Here is a 20,788-nt window from a genome sequence, read left to right as displayed (position 1 = left end):
CTTTGCTCTAGTTGGGAAGAGACCCATAGTTGTATCTTAGATGGCCACTTACAAACTTTTAAACTCCAGCCCAATGAAATACATCATTTGATTTCATGACTGCTGCTTCCATGGGTGTTGATTGTGGATCCAAATAAAATGACATTCTAGACACCTTCAATATTTTCACTGTTTACTATAACATTGCTTATCAGTCTAGTTGTGAGGATTGTTGTTTTCTTTATGTTGAGGATAAACCATACTGAAGGCTGTGGTCTTTGATCTTCATCACTAAGTGTTTCAAGTCCTCTTCACTTTCAGCAAGCAAGGTTGTGGCATCTGCATATCGCAGGTTGTTAATGAGTCTTCCTCCAATCCTGATGCCTTGTTCTTCTTCATATAGTCCATCTTCTTGGATTATCTGCTCAGTATACAGATTGAATAAGTATGGTGAAAGGATACAACCCTAATGCACACCTTTTCTGATTTTAAACCACACAGTATCCCCTTGTTCTGTTTGAACAACTGCCTCTTGGTCCATGTACAGGCTCCGCATGAGCACAATTAAGTGTTCTGGAATTTCTATTCTTCACAATGTTATCCATAATTTGTATGATCCACATAATTGAATGCCTTTGCATACTCAGTAAAACACAGGTTAACATCCTTTTTGTAGTCTCTGCTTCAGCCAAGATCTATGACATCAGCAATGATATCCCTCATTTCATGTCCTCTTCTGAATTCACCTTGAATTTCTGGCAATTCCTGTTGATGTATTGCTGCAAATCCTTTTGGAATTATCAGTAAAATTTTAGATAAAAATGTAGAACAAAACTCGGATTTCTAAAAAAAACACCTGACTGAACCAATAGAGATTAGGGGAACCCTCAAGTCTATCGCCCTAAGACACCCTTTGAGCTTGGAACTGAAGCCACTCCCTGTAGCCATCTTTCATTAAAATAAGCGATGGGCTTATAAAATAAACAATATCACCCATGAATGCTGTGCTCCCTTAAATTAATCAAACATATGAGACCAAATGGTCAACATTTACCCTAAAACAAAGAAGAAGCTAAGGAGAGGCAGGGAAGCTACTCTACATTCAAGAGTAAGTTTCAGAGTCTCTTCTGACATCCATTTTGGTCTTTTCTTCCTTTCTTGTCTTTTTAATGACCTTTTGCTTTTGTCGTGTATGATGTCCTTGATGTCATTCCACAACTGGTCTGGCCTTCGGCCATTAGAGCTCAGTGCGTTAAATCTATACTTGAGATGGTCTCTAAAATCAGGTGGGATATACTCAAAGTCGTACTTTGGGTCTCGTGGACTTGTTTTAATTTTCGTCAGCTCTAACTTGAACTTGCATATGAGCAATTGATGGTCTGTTTCACAGTTGGCCCCTGGCCTTGTTCTAACTGATGATATTGAGCTTTTCCATCGTCTTTTTTCCACAGATGGAGTGAATTTGATTCCTGTGTATTTCATCTGGGAAGGTTCACGTGTATAGTTGCCATTATGTTGGTGAAAAAAGTTATTTGCAATGAAGAAGTCATTGGTCTTGCAAAATTCTATCATTCAATCTCCAGCATTGTTTCTATCACCATGGCCGTATTTTCCAACTACCAATCCTTCTTCTTTGTTCCCAATTTTCCTATTCCAATCATCAGTAATTATCAGTGCATCCTGATTGCAAATTTGATCAATTTCAGCCTACAGAGTTGGTAAAAATCTTCAATTTCTTCATCTCTGGCTTTTTTTTTCACTGGCTTTAGTGGTTGGTGTATAAATTTAAATAATAGTCGTATTAACTGGTCTACCTTGTAAGTGTATGAATATTATCCTATCACTGACAGCATTGTACTTCAGAATAGGTCTTGAAATGTTCTTTTTGATGATGAGTGCAACACCTTTCCTCTTCAAGTTATCATTCCCGACAAAGTAGACCATATGAATGTCCGATTCAAAATGGCCAATACCAGTCCATTTCAGCTCACTAACGCCTAGGATATCGATGTTTATGCATTCCATTTCATTTTTGATGATTTCCAATTTTCCTAGATTCATACTTCATACATTCTAGGTTCCAATTATTAATGGGTGTTCGCAGCTGTTTTGTCTCATTTTGAGCCATTCCGCATTAGCAAATGAAGGTCCTGAAAGCTTTGCTCCATCCATGTCATTAAGGTCAACTCTACTTTGAGGAGGCAGCTCTGCCCCAGTTGTCTTTTGAGTGCCTTCCAACCTGGGAGGCTCATCTTCTGGCACTATACCAGACAACGTTCCACTATATTCATAACGTTTTCACTGGCTAGTTCTTTACAGAAGTAGACTGCTGGGTCATTCTTCCTAGTCTGTCTTAGTCTAGAAGCTCAGCTGAAACCTGTCCTCTATGGGTGACCCTGCTGGTATCTGAATACCGGTGGCATAGCTTCCAGCATCACAGCAACACTCAAGCCCCCACAGTACGACCAACTGACAGACATGTGGGGGTGGAACCCTGGTGGCACAATAGCTAAGTGCATGGCTGCTAACCAAAAGATCAGCTGTTCGAACCTGCCAGTGGCTCCATGGGAGAAAAGACCTGGCAATCTGCTCCCATAAAGATCCCAGCCCAGGAAACCCTATGGGGCAGTTCAACTCTGTCCTATAGGGTCACTGTGAATTGGAATCAACTTGATGGCACACAACAACATACTTTACTGAGAGTGGCTGTGAGGTGGACTGGCTAAAAAGATTAAGGTGAGGTATTCCCTGTTCCACTTGGAACATGTCATTCAATGTGATTGCTGTGTGGTCGATATTACTTAGATACAACAAAACACTTCATGGGATTAGTTTTCTTGGTTTGAAGGTTTAGGGGTCTACCCAGTCAACTGGCCTAATGTTTTCAGAGTTTCTGTTCTATCTCCTAGTTCCGTGAGTAGCGCCTGGGGTCTTAAAATCTTACGAATGAACACCCAAGATACAACAATTGTTCTCTATTTGCCTGGAACAGCAGAGGAAGAAGAAGACCCAGGAATCAGAGAAGGAAATGGACTGTAGGTTTAATTGCCTCCATAAACTACTATCTCCATTATCATGAGACCAAAAGAAACAGATCGTGCCTGGCTACAATTACTGAATGTTTTAATCAAAGACCCAACAGATGGATCCTGATAAAAAGGAGGAAAAGCATGGAATGGAACTTCAAACTCATGTGGAAACTAGACTTACTGGATCCATTGAGAAATGGGAAATGAAGCTGAGGTGAGATGAGGCTAAACTGTGGGTTCTACTCTGGGGTAGGAGTTAAGCACTTGACTGCTAGCCAAAAAGTTGGCAATTTGAACCCATCTAGAGGCACCTCAGAAGAAAGGCCTGGCTATCTACTTCTGAAAAAATCAGCCATTGAAAGCCTTATGGAGCACAGTTCTACTTTGGCACACATGGGGTCACCATGAGTAAGAATTGACTGAATGAATCTGTTCTTTTTTATTTTATTTTATTTTGGGATTAATATGAATATGGTAATTTCTGAGGAAACCATGAATTTAAATGAAAAAACTGTAATAAAGCTTAAGAAGACATTATAGAAACATCAAGTCAGAAAGCATGCTTGATCCGAAACTTCTGCTACAGAAAATGGAATACGTGAAGAGCCTTTACTTCAGAGACCTTGTTAGTTTCCTCAACCTAATAACCTGTTATAAGCCAGCTCTACACCCATCAGTCAATTGGCAGTCACTTGTAAATATCAGAGCTTTTCAACTCACTGGAGGTTGCCGTTTTGAAAATCCTCTCCTTCTGCACTGATGAGTCTACAGGTATCCTCAAGCATTGGTGGTGGATACTGATTAAATCCTCCTGTTGAGAGAGCAAAGTTATTGTTAGATTTTTTAACTTTTTTTTCTTTTTTAGGTAAAGAGAATCCCAACAGGAATCCTCTTGAAGCAATAAATGTCACTAAAATATTTCAGTATAATTTGGCTGGGGTGAAAACAGCAAATGGTAGCAACTAGAAACAGCACTCAAAACCTGATTTTAGAACATTTTAGCAGCCAAAGAATTACCAGGGTCACAGAGGAAACAGGCCTCCTCAAATTGCTCATTTAATGATTAATGATGATACAGGGACATATGATTTCACATGCTCAGATCAACATAACTGAAGGGAAATTTTATTCTGATTCTCTAAAGCTTTTGCGTGCAGACGTATGCTACGGGATCAAACACAGAAGAGGTAACGTTTTATTACATCATGCTGTTTGGTGCTTCTACACCAATTAACGCTGATTTCATAGGAGGCAAAGAATCGCAGAGAGGTTTTTAGCTTACAGGTTTGAATAATATGCCACTGTATTCCCACCTGATGTTGTTCTGTAAGTGGCGGAACATTGAGAAGTGTATCATTTTCCCCTCATTTAATGAAAATAAACCATTTTTAGTTAGAGGAGGCCTTTGACCATTGAACAACCCAAGACTTCGGGAAAATATCTCAGAGAAATTCTGTGGTCTTATAATTATCGTATTTCTCTGGTTTAAGGTGAGTTCACCCTCCCCACACCCCCCCACCCCATTTCTCTGAAATGAGAATGTGACTTCTAACCAATTGCATCTGACGCTTGCTGTTGGTAAGGCAGGAACTCCAGTGGAGTTGTCATTGCCTGTGCAGGCAGGCACATCAGAAATACCAGCACTTTTATAAAACTTGTCAAATTGGGGTCAGCAATTGGGAAAATAATTCAAGAAGTATTAGTAGGGGAGTCTTTTGATCCCTATGAACCAGGTGGTGGTGGAAAGGCAGTGACTCAGATATGTTTGGCAACATTCTTCTGTTGGGGGTCAAAAGCAAGCTAACACTACAAAGTCGCAAAGCCACGTAACAGCCCAGCATCACCAGCTTTGAGTTATTTTACAGTCTTAAAAATGCTGCATCAATAGCCATCTTGATGACACAAAGAACAATATTGCATGGAAGAAAAAAAAAGTGGATATTGATGGTTCTGAGTCAAAAAGTAGTTCACAAGGGTCAAATTCTAAACAAAAAATTGTTTCAGGAATGTCTTAACCCATCTATTTCACATATATTTTCCTTTTTATGTATGTACAAGAATAATATATATACCTAAGTCTAAAAGAACTCTTCCAATTGCTACAAAACAAAAACGCTAATAGGAAAGTTTGTACCAAAATTCATTGGAGGCATTTTTTTCTTCCTTCCTACGTAAAATAATGGTGCATCTTACAACTGAGGGGATCTTAGATTTAATGCAATATAGTATTCCCAAGAAGGTAGTTATTGGATTCTCCAATTACATAGAGAAAAACCCACACCAAACCCACTGCTGTCAATTCTGACTCATAGGGACCCTATAGGACAGAGTAGAACTGCCCCATAGAGTTTCCAAGGAGTGCCTGGCAGATTCAAACTGCTGACCTCTTGCTTAGCAACTGTAGCACTTAACCACTAAGCCACCAGGGTTTCCATAGAGAGTCACATGAAAAGGTGGAACTCACTCTGCAATGAAGAATGAACTTTCAGGATATTCTCATTGTGGTGATGTTGCGGGATTCCTTGAACACCAGGACAACTTTTGCATTCTAGCGTGGTGGGATTGATTCTGGCAGAATCTAGCTCTAAACCTGTCAGATTCTCAGAAAAGTTCAGTTCTGATCCTGTGGGATTCTCTAGAACAGAGTTTCTTGATCTCAGCATTATTGACATTTAGACTGGTGGAGGGCTGACATGGGCATTGTAGTATCTTTAGCAGCATCCATCTGATGTCAGTAGTATCTCCCAGCTGTGACAACCCAAATGTTTCCAGATATTTCCAGATGTCCCTTGGCGGGGGGAAGTCACCCCTGGTTGAGAACCACTATTCTAGGAGAGCATTTCTCAAACCATTTGTGGTAAAAGACAATGTAATTTTATTTCTAACCCTTGATGGACTGATATTTTTGGCCGATATACTGTTCAACGAGGCAGAGTCCATTGCTCATGCACTCGCATGTTGCAGCAACAACAAATTGTTTTAAAAGTTTCTAGATGCTTACTTTCAATTTCTCCCCTTACCTCTTCACAGACCAATAATAAACAGTTCTTGGACTGGCATCCACATGCGGATGATGATTTTGTGCCAACCTGTAGCCTTGCTACTCAAAGTGTGGTCCATGAACCAGCACCATTGGCATTACTGGGGAACTTGCCAGAAATGCAGGCTCTCAGGCTCTACTCCAGATATCCTGAATCAGGACCTGCATTTAACCCGACTCCTAGGTGGTTTGTATGCCCAGACTCTTTGGGAAAAGCACAGGACTGTGTTGTCTTTATACCCTCAGACAGGTCTCCAAGGTAAGCCAAGGTTGGAAACAAACCAGGTGTAGCAGGTAAAACTTTTATGTAAATGCTCATCCTGGAGATCATCTAAGAGCTATATTGGAGCTTCCTCAGGTTGCGAGAGTGTGGGTCAGGAGACCTCCAGTCACTCTGTACTTTCTGGTGCTGAGATTTTGGCTAAGGGAATCAACCATGAAAAAGGTCTCACCACATTATGACCAATGTAGGTATAAACAGGGTATAACCAGGATATGTCCCATTCCCCACCCCATCGCACCACCTAAATCATATGTTTGGATTAGCTGTAGATGCAAAGATAAATTAGGTTATCAACACTATTAACAAACACCATATTCTTATTAAAATAAAGAAGAACAGCTGAATGACTTACGTCTGACTGAGTATACAAATGGCTTAATAAACTTCACAATATAATCCAGATGTGGTTTATGAATCCTCCCAAGCTGTATCAAATGGTGTTCAAGTGGGTAGCTGGCTAACTCCTCCATGTCATCCTTATGTGTAGAACCCAGGGAAATCACAAATATGACATAGCCTTGACACTTGGCCCTCAGAGCCATCTTCTTCAAGAATTCCTTCCGTTCAAGATTTTTTCCAGCTGAGACCACAAAGATGACCTTGTATTTTCTTAATTTGGGTATTCCTGTAAAGAGATTCTCCATGCTCCATAGTAGGGCACGGCCAATGGTGGCTTCTCCATTTAGCTGTTGGAGGGAATCCTGGATGTACCTCTTCATTAGGACTTGGTTGCCATAACTTGTAAACTTGAACTCCGTTTTCACTGTACTCTTCCTTCTCTCATCCCAAGGAGAATAGCTCAGCAAGGCAATCCTATCACCAGAGTCTGAAGCTAAAGGGTCTGCAGCAATGTCGAAGTTGTCAAGCATTGAGCTCACCAATGCCTTCATGGCTTTAAACTCATCATTTGCTATATTTTGAGAATTGTCTATGAGGAAGGCTACATCCATGTATGAATTTTCAGGTAAAGAAACCTCTTTGAGGCAAATATTTGGAAAACATTTATCTGAAAACACAGAGAGATTCATTGGTTCAAAGCTGGCACAACAAAGCACTGTTGTTTGAGATCTTTAAGCGATTCAGTGACTAATTACTAAGAATTAATAATTTGATCACTAACCTCTTCAATCTCACATCATTTCAGTTAATGAAGCGTTTTCAATGTTCCAGTATTTTGGTGGCCATTAGAAGACAACTGAGAATTTTGTTGGTGAAAGAAGATGTAGGTAGCGTGTATACCTGAAGTCTACAAGTCATATCTAAACTCATTTAAAACACAGTTTCAATATTTTTGAGGTTTTTATACAAACCACCAAATTGGCTCCCCAAAAGATACATCAACTGGGGTAATCTTCTAAACCAACTTTTAACTTCTTAGGAAACTTCACACACTATAGAAGTTAAAAACCTGACAGATGATACTGGAAAACTGGCAAATTGAAAATAGAACCTACAATTAAAAATCTGAATCTTTGATAAAGCCAGAATCAGTAGCTCACCAAAAAGACATTTTAGCTTTTCAGCATAATAGTATTCATCTCACTAATCTTACCATAGCAAAGTGAACAGCGCTGAAGTCTTTCTAATGGGTCATAGTCCCCATCTGGTGGAATTGGAATCACTTGGAACGTTCCAGTGTTGTCAAACTGCATTGAAAAAGAAATAGAGGCTTGTTTGCTCAGTTTCTCAAATAGTGATTGGGAAGCCACTGTGCACCTACTTTAAGGATTAGTTTGAAAAGCACCCAACTAATCGGGTGGGTTAATCACCATTACCTGGCATTATACCCGTGTTCTATTCTATGCATCTCCTCACACACACATGCACACACACACATAGAACCCCCCTTTAATTCTGAAAATAACCCAAGGAAATATTTAAAACAGGCCTCAACACCCTCATTTTATGATGAGAAACTTACCATAAGATAACCTGAGCAGATTCACAGACTAAGGCTAGAATTAAGATTTTCTAATGCTTGTTTTCAATACATTTTCAAACCTGCAATTCTACATTGAATTTTTTATGTTCTTCCAGTCACGCACCAGCTTCTGCAGTTGGGCCCTGCAGTTTTCTTTGGCCCCTTTTAGTAGCGACCTTACCTATTTCCACCTCAATCACATTGTCTAGAAGGCACATCTTTCAGATGTCAAGTGGACCGTCTCAATCATGGATTCAATTAACGGTCTACTTCAAAAGGCAGCAGATGGAAAATACTAAGACTATTCAAAATACTTGTTAGTCCACTGCTTGATTACTGTCTGTTTCTTGATTACTCTTTTGCTTTAATACTCACTGAAATGGGCAATATGTAGCATTCATTCATTCAGCCAGTCAATTACCATTTAGTGGGCATTTACTCTGTGTGAGGCACCATGGAAGGCAGATAACTTCTACTACAATGAAAGAAATCTATTATTCCCAGGTGCTGGGATATCTCCCAACTCACATAGATGCTCATACTTTTCCTCTCTATCCCTGGGGAAATTAAAGGATTAGAAAAGCCACATCCTTCCCTTTTCTGTGAAGTGCTCAGTAAGCATTTGGAAATATTCAAAATCATTCCAATCTTATACTTCGAAAGCATTTACTACATTACTACTCTCTGTTTTTTATGAAACTGGCTGCTCTGGGGTGTTATTTTGGTTTTGGCCTTGTTGGTCCCCCATGTAAATACTAAATGGTGACTTAGCAAATCAGAAAGTTTATTCACCAGCGTGATGCTCTTCATTCATTCATTCATTTGTTCAACAAATATTTATTGAATGCCCACAATGTTATCAACACTATTGTAGGTGCTGAGAGTACAGAAATGAACAAAATAAAATCCCTACCTTCCTAGAGCTTACATTCTTGTGGGGAGAGACATACCATAAACATAATAAATTAGTAAATCATCTAGTGTGTTGGATTTTTTTAATAGAAAAAAATAAAATAAAGCAGGGTAATAGGGATGGGAAGTGCTAGGGGTGAAAATTTAAATAGAGCCCAGTGTCATTTCAGCAATAACTCAAAGGTGGAGAGGGTGGGAGCCCTATCTGGGGAAATGTTTCAGGCACAGGGAAGAGTCAGGGCAAAGGCACAGCGGAAGCAATGAGAGGTAGTGAGGACAGCAAATACGGATCTTCTTTTTTTTCTAGAAGATTTGCTGTAGGGTAACCAAGGAATGGGGCAGTAGGTAAAGTGAAAAGTTGGATCAAAAAAGCTTTCTTTTTTTTTTTTTTTAATTTTTCTGATTGGAATGATTCAGTAGAGAGGCAAAATTGATCTGTAGTAGACGGTGAGCCTCTTCCAGTAATAATACAACTCTAACACCTTATAGGATGATAAATACGTAATAAATCTGTCCAATTTGTCCAACATCATAAAAGATTATGGTGTAAAATTTTTAAATGTATAGCATACAGAGAAAATCAGATGTATACAGGTTCAACTTGCTTTAGAAATTTCTAGAACATCAGTAAAACCCCAAACCCAGTGCCATCAGTGGGACATTTTAATCTAAATTCTAGTTGAGGCAGAGATAAAAACAAACAAATAAATAAATGAGGCAAAGTATTTTAAAGTAGGATTGCTACAGGAGATGGTACAAAAATTAAGTGATACAAGGGACATGACCTGGCAGTTTCATAAGAAAATAAAAATGACCAATAAACACGTGAAAAAATGTTCAAGCTCACAAAGAAACGTGGATTAAAACAACAACAGTGGAATGCTCTTATTTACCTATCGGGTTGGCAAAAATTTAAAAGCTTGATAGATAAAAGTCCAGCATTGGTAAGTATGTGGGGAAACAGGCACTCTCAGACCCCAAGGTGGTAAGCTTTATGCATTCAGTGCCCAGGCAGCAAGCACTTGATGAAGAGGGTGAAGAAGAGAAAGAGGAGAGAGGCCAGGCAGGGTGAGGAGGAGATTCTGAAGAGCATAGAGGCTGTGATGCATAAAAAATGGTTAAAGGGAGCATTGTTCAAACATGATCCATGACCAGAACTAATTAATGTGCAGAGTTATCATCTGGCAACAGTAGAGGTAGGAAGAAGTAGACAGCTTCGTGGGTCAGTTACTCTGCGGAGAGATGCTACAAATTACAAATGATCTGTTAACCAAGTAGTGGCTGGAGGTTGTTTTCCATTGATGATTCAGAGGAGTTTTGGCACGGTCCAATAAATAAAGGATTGAACTTGACACTCTATTCAGCCTTTGCCTATTCTATAATTTGATGCAGTGCTCAGAGCCATTTGTTCCTCCCAGGGAGCAAAATCAGGAAGGCAGAAAATTTTCAAAGAGAAACTGAAAACGACAAGACTTTGTACATTCCTTTTTGTTGGGCTCTATCATGACTCTCTCTGTGGTGCCTGTTTCCAAACAATTTTTTGGATGTGTCATGAGCAGATTAATTCTCTCCATGCTACAGAGGGCGTCTTTTTCTTTTTACAGAAGAAAAATATGTCTTAGTATGAAAATAGATCTTTATAACCCCTTGGATAACATGATGGCTTTGCCAAGCTCCAGGACCATGTATTTCATGGACAATCAGACTATAACAGTTGATGGAGAGGTTCTTATCTTTTTTAGGGGGAGGGAGGAGAGCATAGATCCCATTAAGAATCTGCGGATCTAAAAGGAGTCGACCCTCTTTTGGGAAAAATGTTCATATACACCAATTGTTTTGCACAACTTCAGAGACTCAAAGATCTCCTGAACTTCATCTATTACGGGATAAGGCCAACTGTTTCATGAGATACAGCAAGCAGATGACAAACCTGAGAAACACCAGGTCAACAGAGGGCTGGCAAAGCGACGCATCCGTGGCCCTTTATACAAGACCAACATGAGTTTGGAGCTTGATTTAGCCACTTACTAGCTGTGCAAAATTGGATGAGTCACTTGAATCCTCTGGGCTTCAGTTTCATCATTTGTGAAACGGAGGTAAATGCACTCAGTTCAGAGGGCTGTGGGAATGTATGATTATGTAGGTAGAGCTCTTGGGACACTGCCTGGCACGGGCAGGCGCTGAGCAAATGTGGTTGCTGTTATTATTAGCTATCGTAGCTCATGGACCTTGGTGGTATAGTGGTTAAGAGCTTGGCTGCTAACCAAAAGGTCGGCACTTCCAATCCACCAGCCGCTCCTTGGAAACCCTATGGAGCAGTTCTACTCCATCCCATAGAGTTGCTATGCATTTGAATTGACTCAACGGCAAAGGGTTTGGTTTTTGGTTCGGCCAGAATTCAAGGTCTCTAGGTGGCACAACAACTTGTTCTCAGCTATCAAGTAATAGGTTGGCAGTTCAAATCTCCCTAGCCATGCCACAAAAGGAAGGCCTGGTGATCTACTTCTGTGGAATTAAAGTCATTGAGAACTCTACGGAGTACACGTCTACTCTGACACCCACATGGTCCCCATCAGTTGGAACAGACTCAGGGGCAATGGGTTTTTTGGTTTGGTGGCAATATAGCTGTAAAAACTGAAAGGGTAATCAAGAGGCACATATCTCTCCCCACTGCCATCCTGCCCTACCAATACCATACCCTTAAACATAAAGAAATTGCCAAGGAAAGTTCTTACCCCAAAAGCGTCATCAAGGAAAACTCTCTCGTTAAAAGTGAAGACGGTTGGACTAATATCAAGGGCACTAAACTCCATGGTGGCCGTGATGATGGGCGACTTGTTGGCTGCTTGGCCAACACTAAAAAACACAGCAACTCTCCTCACGTTGCCTCCCGCGTACGTCCGCTTGAATACATTCCGGGCCACAAACCTCATTGCATTGCCGATGTCTTGGGCCTGTGTGGGGATTTGATATTTCACTTGGGAAAGAAGGTGGAGGAGTTGCTTCTTGCTATGATAGTCGGACCAACGGATGAGATAGCTGGTGTCTGAGTCATAGGAAACCACAACAACTCTCGCTCCTACAGGGCAATTATTTTCCCTGATGTTCAAGTCATTGACAATGGAAGTGATGGTGTCCCTTGTTTCATTAAATCTCTCTTCTGTGATGCCGTAGGACTGGTCCAGGGCAAATACCAGCTCTGTTGGATACACTGGACACTTTTCTACAAAAATCAGAAACAGAAATATCAAGTTATTTCAATAGATCAAAGTCTCTCTCACATTCTTTATGCCATTGAGGCTTGCACCAAAGTCTAGGAAAATCCAAGGGTTTCATCCAGCTCTAGAATTAGAGAGAGGTTCCCATGTGCAAAGGAAGGAAAGGAATCTGCTTTCTGCTTGGTAAACTTGAGGGTGTTACATAAGCGCTAAACAAACAAAAACCAAACCCAGGGTCGTCGAGTTGATTCCAACTCACAGCCACCCTATAGGACAGGGTAGAACTGCCCCATAGAGTTTCCAAGGAGCACCTGGTGGATTCGAACTGCCGACCCTTTGGTTAGCAGCCGTAGCACTTAACCACTACGCCACCAAGGTTTCCTACACAAGTGCAGAGCTTGCTATTTGGCTATATATAATGCTCAGACCTCACAGCCTATTACAGCCTGGCATTTCAAAGGAAATTGCAGGGAGTTTGGGGGCTAATGGAACAGTTCTGTACCCTGATTGGGGTGGTTATATAAATCTAGGCATGTGTTAAAACTCAGACCTGAACACACACACAAAATGTGGATTTTATTGTATGTAGACTTTAAAAAGGAAAATTATAGTTTATTGGGGGATTTTGAAAATCCACTTCCCCACAAAATCTTCAGAAACGAAGTGATAGTCAGTTACAAGATTTTTATCCACTTATGCGACAAATGTTTACCAAGTACCCAGCATATGTAACAAAGGTGATACCCACTGTGAGACATACACAAAGAGGAGTCAAATGCAGGTCTGCCCTCGAGGAACTTAACTTGGGGGAAGATCATTCTAAGGCATAGGGTAGTTGGGCCTCTGAATGAGGATTCAGGGAACTAAGAGGCTGTTTACAACCAGGGAGTATCTCCGGGGGCTTCATGAAAGTTGGCTTTTGAATGAAAGCCATGGTTTCATTCCAGAAGGAAGGGAGCAATAATCTATCATAAAAATGGGACTAACTGCAATTCCTAACTCAATACTGACAGTCTTATGACGATTGAACTTTAAGGGATTCATAGGGAATCTGACCTATGTATCAAATTGAACCTAACATAACCTAACTTGTTTAGACTCTGAACACAGGAAGGGAAAAAAGACTTAAAAAAAAATAAGCACCTCATCTATATGGTCTATTCTATTACTCTCAAGCTAGTTAAGTTCCAAAGCACCTTAAACTCAAAATCTTCCATACCCCAACCACTGCTCTCAGTAATAGAAGTAGAGAGGAAGTATTGATGTGTTTTGACTCAAGGAATTTTGCTGTAAATATCTGTAAAAACGTAAAATGACTAATGAACACTAGAGTAAGGAGAATGAGTATTCCTTATTTCTTAGATTTCCACTAAAAAATAACCGGTGAAATGAGACAAGCATCTTTGAAACTGATCTATCATCACAGGTTCTTCTGGAAGGAAGGAACCTAATCCTACTTATTTTTATTCTCCTCCTATCCCAGTGTCGAGGAGTCTTGGTGGTGCAGTGGTTAAGTGCTTGGCTGCTAATCAAAAGGTTGGCCATTTGAACCTACCAGCCATTCCACGAGAGAAAAAACCTGGTGATTTGCTTCTGTAAAGATTAGTCTTGGAAACCTTCTGGGGCAGTTAGTTCTACTCTGTCCTATAGAGTCACTATGAGTTAGAATCAACTAGACGGCAATGGGTACCTCGGTGGCCAGCAGGTTACCTGATATATTCAAATCCATAAAGTTTTTTTATTGACTCTTTACTATGCATAAGGTATTTTTCTTTCTTCCTGAATTAAAGTGAATGGCTTTATACTTGCGAACAAGCTCAAAGACCCTGAGGGTTTAGTTCGCAGGCCTCTAGGAGACAAGAAGCCGTTGAAGATGACATAACTGGCTTCAATAGCCACAACATCTAAGGTACCCTGCAACATCACTGCAGTCTAGCCCCTGAGGAGACCATTATGGGCAGGGTAAGGTTTACAAGTGGTTGACACTTGGTGAGATGAAAGGTGTGAATGGGGAGTCCAGGGAGGAAAGGAAACATTACTTGTCCAAAAAGCCAGTGTCAATGGGTTCAGCGCTAAACAGGGCAACAGAATGAGGACCAGTCAGAGAGAACCCTACTGACCAAATTCCCCAGTATCACAGGGCCTCTTCTATGAAGCAAGTGAGTTGTAATCCATGACAGGAAATAGGAAAAACCACAGTGTAAAGGGGCTGGGGGCTGGGGGTCACCACTGGCTTTTACCATCAGGCTGAGGCACAAGCAAACAATGACATTAACGGTTATATTCAAAAGACAGACATGTTCGCAGAGAATAAAGAAGATCTTCTCAAGAAGGTAAGGGTTTCTTTCAAAGGGTTCTTGTCAGAACGCAATAATTATTTCAGCAAGAAACACAGTACGGTAAGAATACTCACCTTTCCAACAAGCTGTAAAAAGGAGAGAGAAAGACAGAAGTCAGCTGCATTTTGAAACACAAACTAAGAATAATTCAGAAAATAAAATATCAACAGAGTTTAATACTTTGTTTGCCTTTAATTGCAAATGAAGTTAATCCTACATTACAGGAAGCCGAGGTTAAAGGACTGAGGAAAACATACGCAGAATTTTTTAAAATTGTGAACCTTCCTGACCTCTTCCCCTTGTGAGCCACTGCCAGACGACTTTAGCAGAACTTTGCTTGAAATCGGAAACATTGATCACTTGTCTGGGAAAGAGCCGAGCTGAGCCTCTGATTAAATGGCAAGATAGCTAAAATTCAATTTGTTTTGTCTCTCTGCTTATAGCCTTCTGAGAGTCATTCAGGAACATGAGGCTAAAATATGGGGTCTTATTTTCTTCCCTAACGAACACCTTGGGAATCTCTATTTTCTTGCAAAACCATGAGGATTTCCAAATGAACTTTATCTCTGCTGCAAAATACAGCTTCTCTGTTGAGTGATCTCCAGACCCACACAGGAGGGAAAAGCCCCCAAGGGTTCCTCCTGGGCAAAATAGCATATGGTTTCTCTAAGTGATTTACTCAAAGCCTAAGACTAATCAGAGGAGAAATGTTAGTAAATTTTTGAGAAGGCACAGGCCTGACAATTTCTGTGTTCATTTTACTCAATTCCTAGGAAACAAATGAGTCACTCCAATATAATAAAAGCTTTTCTTAGCGCTGGCAACAAACTGGCCTTCCAGCCTTCCAGCCTGCAGTGAACGCTTCCCTCTCAGCAAATCTTTTGTTTGATTTAATCCTGTGGCTGGGACTCCCTGGGTGGTGCGAACAGTTAATGTGCTTGGTTGTTAACCAAAAGCTTGGTGGTTCGAGTCCACCCAGAGGTGCCTTGGAAGAAAGGCCTTGGCGATCTACTTCCCAAAAAATTAGGTATTGAAAACCCTGTGGAGCACAGTTCTACCCTGACATAGCTAGGTCTCTATGAGTCAGAACCAACTGGACGGTGACCGCTTTTTTAATCCTGTGGCCACTGAGATGCTAACTGTCAGCAGATGCCCACAGAGCCGACTGCCTCCCCTGCGTCTCAAGGCCCTTTACCCTGGCTGAGACTTCTCATTTGCCGAACTCCAAATCAGCTCTGAGGTTAGAAGCACAGGCTCTGGAAGTACGCACACCCGTCTGGGTTTGAGTGTGGCAAAACTGAAGTGTCCTTGGGTGTATCATTTGACCTCTTTTAGTATGTGTGTGTGTTTTCCTTGACTTTATTTTTTCTAAAAATCCTCTAACTCACGCCTCTCCCTCCAAAATTATAGCCCATCAGGCCCTCCTTTTTCTTTCTCGATCACCCCCTTTCTCGCCCCATTCCTCTTTAAAAGATTTTCTTATTTTATTCATGGAGGAGCATCCCAGCCACCAGCTCAGGACACAGACTCTCCTCTCTGTGGCAGAGAGCTGCTGCAGACCTGAAGCACTAACAACAGTAGACCAGGAGTCCAAGCTCACCAACCTCATTTATAAAGTGAGGTTGTCTGAATTAGTTTTAAAAGCCTGTCACCCAAATCCTTATCTCTGTTTTAAGGTCAGGTCTGGAATTCCATGCTGTCCAATCAGCATCAAGTCCTGTTATAGAACCCACCCACTCTCCCCTCCCCCTCTTAATTTCCTGGGTAACTCTTCATTCAGTGTTGGAAAACAACTCCCTCAAAATCCCAAACCCTCCAAGGGCCGATCCTTACCTCCCCAGTCCCTTCCATCTACCTTCTATCTTCCCTGAGAAGACATCAGTGGTTTCTGTGAGAAGGCTGGCAACGCTGTGAGGGGCTTTGATCACCACACTTATCTCCCCTACCATGGCTCTCCCCTGTCTCCTCTCCCTGTGGTCCCAGTCCCTTGGCTCCCTCCTCGTGGGTACTGAAGAGGCTTTGTACCGCTCAAGCAATGTCCTTCACACATATCCTCTCCCTCTGAAGCTTCTCTCCATTGGCTTCTTCTTGTTTCCTTTCAAGTTGCCTACATTTAGCAGGACCTTCCCATCTCTGGGCTGCCATTTTTCTGCACTCTGGCCCTATTCCATTTGTCAAGGCATCTTTCTGGGTACAGCCCTTGAGTTTCTGACCCTCTAATTTGACACCCTTAGGAACCTCATCCACCCAGTGGTTTTAAAAACCATGATCGCTTGTGTGACTTCAGGGATAGATTACCCAATAAGCAAGGTATCCACGGGCTTAATTGTGCTTACTTACTAATCCTTAGTGCGTCATTTCACCAAAGATGTGGTGAAACCCATGTGAAATTGTGCACTACGGATTAGTAAGTAAACACAATTAAACCTTGCTTAAAAAACCTTGCTTACTGGTTAATCAACCCCTGAGTGATTTGGACATCTGAGTCTCCTTCCCTGACTCTGTACGTTTATTAAAAAACCAAACCATTTGCCACTGAGTCATTCTGACTCACAGTGAACCTATAAGTTCCACAGTAGAACTGGGTTCAATGGCTGATTGTTTGGAAACAGCCAGGCCCTTCTTTAGAGGTGCCTTGGGGTACAGTCAAACCTCCAACCTTTCCGTTAGTAGCTGAGCGCTTAACCGTTCCCACCACCCAGGGACTCCTGTACTTTTATTATTGCCCCATTTAATTACCTACTGTTGGTCATTTTAATTTAGGGCCCATCCAACTGTTGGCTGCCTCTAAAATGTTTAAACTCATCTTTTCCGACCAAGTGATTCTTACCAATTCTTCCTCTGCCTACTCATCCACGGTGATGCTAAGCCTCTCCCCCTCTAGCCTTACGTTATTGTAAATTGATTTTTTATTGTCATTTCCTTGCTGTACACTTGTACACACTACATCTTTATCTAGTCTCCTTCAGTAAAGTTTCTTGGATTTTCCCCCTATTATACTCTTCCGAGCTCACGATTGTATAAGCATTGTATTAATGTCATGGCAACATAAGAAGACAAATCACCTAAAATTCTACCACCCTAATACAACAAAATTTTATATTTTTTCCACTTTTGCTTCTAGTATTGATTCCTCTGTATACATATATTTACCTAAATGTAATCATACTAGGATTCAATTTAATTTTCTGCTTTTTAATGCCAATATTTTTCCATATTCTGATTGAATCTTCATAGAAACCACATCAGCTTAATACTTCATCAAGAAGATGACACGCCATAGCCTAATTATTCTACAATTGTAAATAATCTAAATGTCTAGCCATTTGGTTCTAATGAACAGTACTTCAATAAACATATTTACAGGTAAGTTTTTCCTTCTTTTGCATTATTTCCTTAGGATACATTTTCAGAAATGAAATCACTGTGCCTTTACTACCTCATTTCTCCCCTTCTTCATAACCAAAGGCGTCTCTATTTACCTCTTGCTTTATTCCTTTGCTGAAAGTATTTTCTTGTTGCTGCCCCATAACTTTCCCATCACCAGACTCAATTATCTCCCTCCAAGCAGCCACCTTTAGTTCCCTGGGTGGCACAAAGATTTGCACTCAGCTACTAACCCAAAGGTTGGAGGTTTGAACCCACCCAGCAGTGCCATGGAAGAAAGGCCTGGCAATCTGTCTCCATAAGATTACAGTCAAGAAAACCCTATGGAGCAGTTATACCTTGTAACACATGGGGTCGCCATGAGTTGGAATTGACTCGACAGCAACGAGTTTGTTTTTTGTGTGTTTTGTTTTAAGCAGCTTTCCTTAACCAGCTAACTAATTACCAAACAACCCTAAGCTCCCATGTTCATGCACTTACCTTCACGACCATTGCTGTCGAGTTAGTTCTGACTCATAGCGATCCTATAGGACAGAGTAGAACTGCCCCACAGGGTTTCCAAGGAGCAGCTGGTGGATTCAAACTGCCGATTCAGTTAGCAGCTGTAGCTCTTAATCACTGCACCACCAGGGCCCCAATTGTTACATTAGTGTGAGCTAATCCACACATGCACCTTTGGAGTTGGTCTCTAACTGATTCGCATATGCATGGTTTCTCTCCCTGTGTGAATCACACTTCTTGAACAAACGTACATATCTTTTATTTTCCATATATCTCTTTTTCTCCCACCTTTGATGTGAGATCTTCCTATAGAATCTCTCAAGACAAGCCTGTTGCAAAGGTCCAATGCCTTCCCCACCAGTAAACTCAGCCTGCTGATTCTGCATGCCCACACCGGAGTCTATCCTAAACTCCCTCACCCATCGCGGACGCCCTTGTTCTGTGACACTCAGACAGATACTCACCACTGCGCTCCCGCAGGAATTTGATCAGATCACACTGCTGTAAATTAAAAAAAGACGGAGAAGAGACATGAACACAGAGACCTCTGAGTGGCCTTGTTTATTTCCCAGAGGACTGGTGGGCTTGCCATAGTGAATAAGGTGATAAAAAAAAAAAAAAAAGTGATACCTACAGAAAATTCCGGCTGCCCAGCCGCGCCTTTAGCGCCCTAGGAAAACAAAAACAGAGCAAGTTATTGATATGTAAACCCGAGTCTTTAGTGTCAAGACAAAAGAAAACAAAACACTTTAACTCTTAAAAGCTCCCATAGGGTTACTGTATTTTACAGTATTCCCGAACCCAGTTTATAATGCACTTGTCCCATTCACATTAAGAGTGTAAACTTTTTTGTTTTAGCATTAGGTCAATTAAGCTAATGTCTGCTCAGAGGGAACTGAATTATTTTTCTAAGGTGAGGTGAGATAAAGAAGCAAAAACTATTTCTTAGAGATATTTTGACCAAAGATGCAATACTTAGAAGGAGGCATTTCTCATTTAAAAAGCCAAAACCTGTTGCCATCAAGTCAGTTCTGACTCATGTTGTTGTTAGGTGCCGTCGAGTCGGTTCCAACTCATAGTGACCCTATGCACAACAGAACGAAACACTGCCCCGTCCTGCGCCACCCGGTCCTGCGCCACCATCGTTGTTATGCTTGCGCTCATTGTTGCAGCCACTGTGTCAATCCACCTCGTTGAGGGTCTTCCTCTTTTCCACTGACCCTGTACTCTGCCAAGCATCATGTCCTTCTCCAGGGACTGATCCCTCCTGACAACTTCTGACTCACAGCGGCCCTATAGGACAGAGTAGGACTGCCCCATCGGGTTTCCAACGAGAGTCTGGTGGATTTGAACTGTCGACCTTTTGGTTAGCAGCCATAGCACTTAACCACTACACCACCAAGGTTTCCCATTTCTCATAAGAAAGCTTAAAATCTTAGACTGTGAACAGCAAACTTTCCAAAGAATGGCACTAAGGAGGGGGCTTTATTGGAAATTCAGAGGTTCAGCATATTACATATCAAGGAATTTAAAATGCAGGAGATAAGATACAAACGTCCACACATACGGAAGACACAAAGACAATTACACAGAAAAATGGACATGACACCAAAGAAGAGCATGTACATTAAGCTCATAAATGCCCAAGAGGTTATGGAGCAAAAACTAAAATCAAACTCATTGCCCTCAAGTTGGTCTGACTCACAGCGACCCTATAGGACAGAGTAGAACTGCCCCACAGAGTTTCCAAGGAGTGCCTGGTGGATTTGAACTGCTGACCTTTTGGTTAGCAGATGTACTTCTTAAAGACTATGCCACAAGGGTTTCCTTATGGAGTAAAGGAATACAAATAACTGGATGAGATAAATTAGAAAAGGCTTTCTAAAACAAGTCAGTTCTTTTTTCTCGATAACTTTCGTTTTTCTTGTGTCCTTTTCTTACTTCCTTTTATCAGGATCAGGCTTCTTGTAGGCAATGGTTCTTAATGTGGTTGTTGCAATGAATTAAATTGTATTGTGTTGGAATCCTAAGCCTTATACCTGTGGATATACAGTTTGGAAATACAGTTTCCTATATTATGTTAATAAGATCATTTCTGAGTACAGTGGGTTCTAAATCTAATCACTTGAGTTATAAAAAAAAGAGCATATTAGTTAGACTGATAAAGGGTTAACCTAAC

At 41.1% G+C, this 20,788-nt stretch overlaps 1 protein-coding gene across 1 annotated transcript in view; it reads right to left on the bottom strand.

Moving 5' to 3' along the window:
- COL6A5 (collagen type VI alpha 5 chain) overlaps positions 1–20,788 on the bottom strand; it is a 110,214-nt gene that overhangs the window by 31,372 nt on the left and 58,054 nt on the right. Inside the window, exons 29-35 of the mRNA XM_064277323.1 lie at positions 19,244–19,279; positions 19,074–19,110; positions 14,796–14,807; positions 11,900–12,387; positions 7,884–7,977; positions 6,684–7,337; positions 3,729–3,819 (exon numbers count right to left, since the gene is read on the bottom strand). Of these exons, the coding sequence (XP_064133393.1) occupies positions 3,729–3,819; positions 6,684–7,337; positions 7,884–7,977; positions 11,900–12,387; positions 14,796–14,807; positions 19,074–19,110; positions 19,244–19,279 (1,412 nt within the window). The remainder of the gene's footprint in view (positions 1–3,728; positions 3,820–6,683; positions 7,338–7,883; positions 7,978–11,899; positions 12,388–14,795; positions 14,808–19,073; positions 19,111–19,243; positions 19,280–20,788) is intronic.

This window comes from Loxodonta africana, chromosome 27 (assembly GCF_030014295.1).
Source record: "Loxodonta africana isolate mLoxAfr1 chromosome 27, mLoxAfr1.hap2, whole genome shotgun sequence".
In the NCBI taxonomy this organism is placed as follows: Eukaryota; Metazoa; Chordata; class Mammalia; order Proboscidea; family Elephantidae; genus Loxodonta; species Loxodonta africana.
Note: the sequence above shows the minus strand (reverse complement) of the source record. Positions and strands in the feature narration are given on the sequence as shown.